This window comes from Salpingoeca rosetta (assembly GCF_000188695.1).
Source record: "Salpingoeca rosetta unplaced genomic scaffold supercont1.23, whole genome shotgun sequence".
In the NCBI taxonomy this organism is placed as follows: Eukaryota; class Choanoflagellata; order Craspedida; family Salpingoecidae; genus Salpingoeca; species Salpingoeca rosetta.
In genome coordinates, this window is record NW_004754911.1 from 686,429 (window position 1) to 691,428 (window position 5,000).

General features: G+C 53.8%; 2 protein-coding genes across 2 annotated transcripts in view; both read left to right on the forward strand.

The window, feature by feature from the left end:
* The window catches only part of PTSG_08415 (uncharacterized protein), a gene marked incomplete at both ends in the record, with an annotated part of 3,831 nt that extends 1,588 nt beyond the window's left edge, over positions 1-2,243 (forward strand). Inside the window, 8 exons of the mRNA XM_004990608.1 lie at positions 20-29; positions 298-352; positions 548-593; positions 799-876; positions 1,136-1,214; positions 1,498-1,634; positions 1,865-1,942; positions 2,148-2,243. Coding sequence (XP_004990665.1) covers positions 20-29; positions 298-352; positions 548-593; positions 799-876; positions 1,136-1,214; positions 1,498-1,634; positions 1,865-1,942; positions 2,148-2,243 — 579 coding nt within the window. The remainder of the gene's footprint in view (positions 1-19; positions 30-297; positions 353-547; positions 594-798; positions 877-1,135; positions 1,215-1,497; positions 1,635-1,864; positions 1,943-2,147) is intronic.
* Positions 2,244-2,923: 680 nt separating this feature from the next.
* PTSG_08416 (TK/EPH protein kinase) overlaps positions 2,924-5,000 on the forward strand; it is a 5,448-nt gene continuing 3,371 nt past the window's right edge. Inside the window, exons 1-5 of the mRNA XM_004990609.1 lie at positions 2,924-3,051; positions 3,197-3,377; positions 3,577-3,678; positions 3,920-4,048; positions 4,667-5,000. The exon at positions 4,667-5,000 is cut by the window's right edge and continues 9 nt beyond it. Of these exons, the coding sequence (XP_004990666.1) occupies positions 2,962-3,051; positions 3,197-3,377; positions 3,577-3,678; positions 3,920-4,048; positions 4,667-5,000 (836 nt within the window). The 5' untranslated portion in view covers positions 2,924-2,961. The remainder of the gene's footprint in view (positions 3,052-3,196; positions 3,378-3,576; positions 3,679-3,919; positions 4,049-4,666) is intronic.

A 5,000-nucleotide genomic window follows, 5' to 3' on the forward strand; every position in this document is an offset into this window, starting at 1 on the left:
AAGGCTGCGGACTGGGCAGGGCGACTACGGTGTGTTTGTCTGTTTGTTGGGTTTTGCAACAATCCCCGTTTTGCTTGTGTGAGGCTGTTGTTACATTTGGCCTTGCTTTCTTTCTTTTTTCTTTTTTTTTCTGCTGAAGGTTGTTCTCGGCTCTGCCCTCTGCAATGACCCTGTTTTGCACGTAAGTGCTGGTAGGCTGGTGGTGTCGGTGATCTCATCACCTTTCCCCTCGGATCTCGCTCCTTCACACACTTTCCCCTCTGCCATTTTCACACCTTTTTGCTACGTACAACGCAGGACTGTGCGACGCTGTCCGTGACGCCACGCTGGCAACAACCACATACGAATGCAGGTGCGCTTGCCACTTGTTTGAGTGGTTCCCTGGCGTGCTCTGGTTTTGTCGTGAACGCTGTTGATATTCCTTTCCTTAGATGGTTGCCATCTCAATGCTGCGTCATGACTTCAATTACATTGCAACCTGCACCTTCATGCGCTTGCTCGTGCGCTTTTCTTCGTAGCTCATGCACTCCTCCTCTTCATCAACCAGGTTCTCGCTTGCCCGCATGTTTGGCCCCGGTGCCGACGTCACAACGGTAAGTAGCCGCGATTGAATGTTGTTTCATGCCCCAACAATTCACGATCCGCACGCGAGCTATCAACCAGCACTCGTTTCGGGCTGAGAATTACGTGTCAACAAGATGAATGCCCTCCCGCCGCCCTTTCTTGGCTTACTGTGTCACGGTGGTATTGCGCTGCGATGTTCTTTCCACCTTATCGTTGGCATGTTGGTTACGTCAGATTGGCGCGAGCATCACTGTGTCAGACGCAGACGCTGACGATTACCTCACCTCTAGTTCCGATCCGCCTTTTGTCATCGTAAGTGCTGTAGTGCTTGACTCATCGTGCAGTCAAAGACATGTCATTGCTGGCATTAGCCAATCCAAATGCCTGTTTTTCTTGCGTGCTTTGAAGCAGCTTGCAGCTTCAACCCTTTGCGCCTTTGCGTTGTCTGTGTTTGCAGCTGATGTCACCAGATCAAGAGATCACGCGTCGTCTTGCCTGGTCGGTGCTTTGGTTGCTCTCACGCCATCTTCCTTGGTGCCTTGGCTCTGCATGCGCGTTTTGCTCTTCACAGGCGTGGTCCGGCTGGGCTCCGGACGCAATCATGAACGGCGCAGAGGACTCCTCAAAGATGGGGCTCGTCAACTTCAAATGTCAGCAGCCGTTTTCGTTTGTCAGTGTGAGGTGCTGTGAGGGAAGAGTTGGATGCAAGTGGCGCACGGGCAAAGAGAGCTAGAGAGCGAGCTAGAGAGGGAGGGGGTTGATCATGACCACTCTTCTTGCAGCAACTACACTGTATTATGTGTGTGTGTGTGTGCGTGTGTGTGGGGGGGGGGTGTTGCTTTGCCTCTCATGTCCATGTCGCTTTCTCTATTCTCTGGTGTCTTCTCTCACCGACATTGCACACCGCGTCCACGCATACCTATGCGCGTGCAGCTGGGGCATGCACGAGCACGCCTGCACGCGTTTGGTTTCGCGAGCCGCGTCTGAAGAACCTGAAATGCACCGATTCAAAATGCGCGGCAGAATGCAGCGACAGCAACTACGTTCCAAGCAGTACCTTCGAATGTGTGGTGCGTCCCCACAACAACAAGAATCAACTCGGTTGTCTTTGCTTGCTTGCTTGCTTGCTTACTTACTTACTTGCTTGCTTGCCTGCCTGCCTGCTCTGTTCTTCCGGACATTTTGGACATCTGTGTACGGTTTAACGTCTCATTGCCTTGCTAATTTCGTGCTTTCACTCGTGTGCGATTCATTCATTTCAACCAACTTTCCAACTTTCCAACTCGTGCTTCACTGCCAGAGCGGCATCTGGGTGGGCGACGTCACCTGCTGGCGCAACTTCAACGGGTACCACTCACAGTTTCATTTCCTGCGCACGGTAAGCGCCTGCTTTTCCTTCTTGCAGTGGCATCTGCACAACTAGACAACTGTACAACATGCTCCGGCTCAGATGCTAGTGCCTGTATGTGTTCATGCAACGTGGGTCGCCGTTATCATTGGCGCACCCACTTCTCTCTCTCGTCACCTCAATTTGGGCTGCTTTGTTTATCCCGTTTTCCGCTGTTGCGCACGCTTATGTGCAGTATGCTCCGTACGACGTGAACGCCATCAACGTTCTCCTGAAGGAGAATGAACAAAACGTTCCCAGCGGCGCCGTGCACCGCCGCGTGTTCTCCTGAAGGAGAATGAACAAAACGTTCCCAGCGGCGCCGTGCACCGCCGCGTGTTTGGCGTTGGCGGTGTTGAACACCCACCCACGGTATGCAGCAGTGCTGTGTGCGCGTGTGCCTGCCTGTCTGTGTGTTGTCTTTCTGCTTGCGCCCCTTTTCTCTCTCTCTCTCTCTCTCTCTCTCTCTCTCTCTCTCTCCCTCTCTCCTTCTCTATGTTTGCTCGCTTTGCTTGCGCATCGTCATTTGTGTGCGCACCGCATCGCATTGCGCAAAAGTTCACACCCACTTGATGCTTGCACGTTCATTTTCGCAGGTGTACAAGAACGAGGAACCCATGTGCGTGGAGGCGCTTGGCACTTCCGTGAACCTTCAAGCCTGTCCTGCTGGCAAGGAAGTTGTGGCCTTCACCTCCGTGCAATACGGGCCTGGCGTCTCTTGTGCCAGCAAAGTGCCAAGCAACGTGCCCACAGGCTGTCCCATTCAGTATCCCCGCGATGACGTGAGTGTGGGCTGTGTACATGTGGGTGAGCATGTGTGGATGAACATGTGAGGGTGAACATGTGTGGGTGTGGGTGTGGGTGTCTGGTGTACATGTGGATTTGTGTGCATATGCGTGTGCACGCATGAATTTGCGCCCACGTGTGTACGCCCCCGTCGGTGTTTCACGTGTTGCTCTTGCCGAACTCGTTCGCGTTTTGCTCGTGGTTTTCATCATTCCACACGCACGATGGCTTACTTGTCGCAGGTGTGGGCGCAAAGCCGTGCCGGTGGGTTTGTCACTGCGCAAACAACCCTGACCCCCTTCGCGTCCTGCGAAGTGAGTGGAATCAGACGTGCCAAGATTGAGTATGTCACGACTGTCGTTGTCTCGCAGCTTTCTCTTGTTGGACCTCGCTCTCGCACCTGCACGTGTGCACTTATGTGCCTCTTCTGCCTCGAATGAAACCCACATTGCACGACAGGCCACGTCCAAGCTTGGTGTGCACTACCTGTGCGGCAACCAGCCAACCGCAGAGGATCGAAAGTTTGAGTGGCGCGATGGAAAGCCGTACTCCTTCAACATCAACCTGTGGAACACAGACGAACCCAACAACTACGACTTTTTCACCCGCGTGTTCTACCTCATCTCAGAGGACTGCATCGGTGTGTGTGCGTGTGCGCTCGTGTGTGTGTGTGTGCGTGTGTATGCGTGTCTGTGTGTGTGTGTGTGTGTGTGTGCCTGTGGGTCTCTGACAAGGATGCGATCGAGTGTGTGCGAGTGCATCACACCTTGGTACGAGCACATAGCTTCAACTGCTCTCACCCTCATGCTTACTCGTCTACGTTGCTGCTGCATTCACAGACTTTCGCTTCGTCAATGAGAAGAACAAGTACCTGCTCAACGACACGCCGTGCTCGGAGCTGTGGAAAGGCTTCTGGAACTCCAACGCCCGTGGCGTCGAAGGTGTGCGTGCGTGTGTGTGTGTGTCTGTGTCTGTCTGTCTGTTTGTCTGTCTGTCTGTCTGTCTGTCTGTCTGTCTGTCTGTCTGTCTGTGTGCATGTGTGTGTTTCTCTGCTTGTTTTGTTTGTTTTGCTCGACCGTATGAGCGTTCTCCTTACTCGCCTCACGTGTGTGTTTGTCGCACCACACGTGACTCACCAATGCTTTTGTCTCTTCTTGCCTTGCTGTGGTGGCACACGCACAGCCTCGGCTGGCTCATACGTGTGCAAGCGACCAACCCCAACGTCCCCCTGCCATGGTGGTTCATGCAGCAGTGGCGATAAGTGCTATGAGCATTCTGAGCAGGCGCTCTGCTTCTGGGACTGTGACACCGGTGGGCCGTGCTTGTTTGGCAGCACGTGCGTGGACGTTGGTGTTTCCTATGAATGTCAATGCCGTCATGGCTTCTCCGGCGACTTTTGCCAGGTCACACCACCCACAACCACTTCAACCACAACAACAACGACTTCGACGACTACAACGACCACAACGACTACAACGACCACAACCACGACAACAACAACCACAACAACAACCACAACGACTACCACAACAACAACCACAACGACTACCACAACAACAACCACTTCAACAACAACGACAAGTACAACTACAACGACCACAACCACAACCACGTCAACGACCACAACCACGACGACAGCCACAACCACAACCACAACCACAACCACAACCACACTCACGTCTACCTCCACCTCCACTTCAACCTCCACCTCAACCTCCACCTCAACGTCAATGTCAACATCAACATCCACCTCCACTTCAACCTCCACATCAACATCTACCTCCACCTCCACATCAACATCTACCTCCACCTCCACATCATCATCGGCAACAACAACAACAACAACAACAACAACAACAACAACAACAACAACATCAACAACAACAACTTCGACGTCGACATCTTCAAACACAACAACCCCACTGCCAGACAAATCTGCCTCTGCGTCCATCCCTTCCTCCATGGGTGCCATCATTGGCGGTGCCGCTGGTGCACTGTTCATCTGCATCGTCGTCATCGTCGTGCTGCTGGTCCGACGCAAGCGCGACAAGCGGCCGGCACCCTTTGATTCGGAGACACCCGTCTTCCACCGCCAGACGTACCACAACCCCATCTACTCGCCGGATGCAGTGAACGACACGAGGCATTCCATGAGTGGCGTGCCATCGCCACGCGTGCCCGCGCCTTATGCCGGTCGCACGGAGCGAAGCGGCAGCGGCAGCAGGGCGAAGTTGGGCCGTTCCAGCACCCGCGACTACCTCAA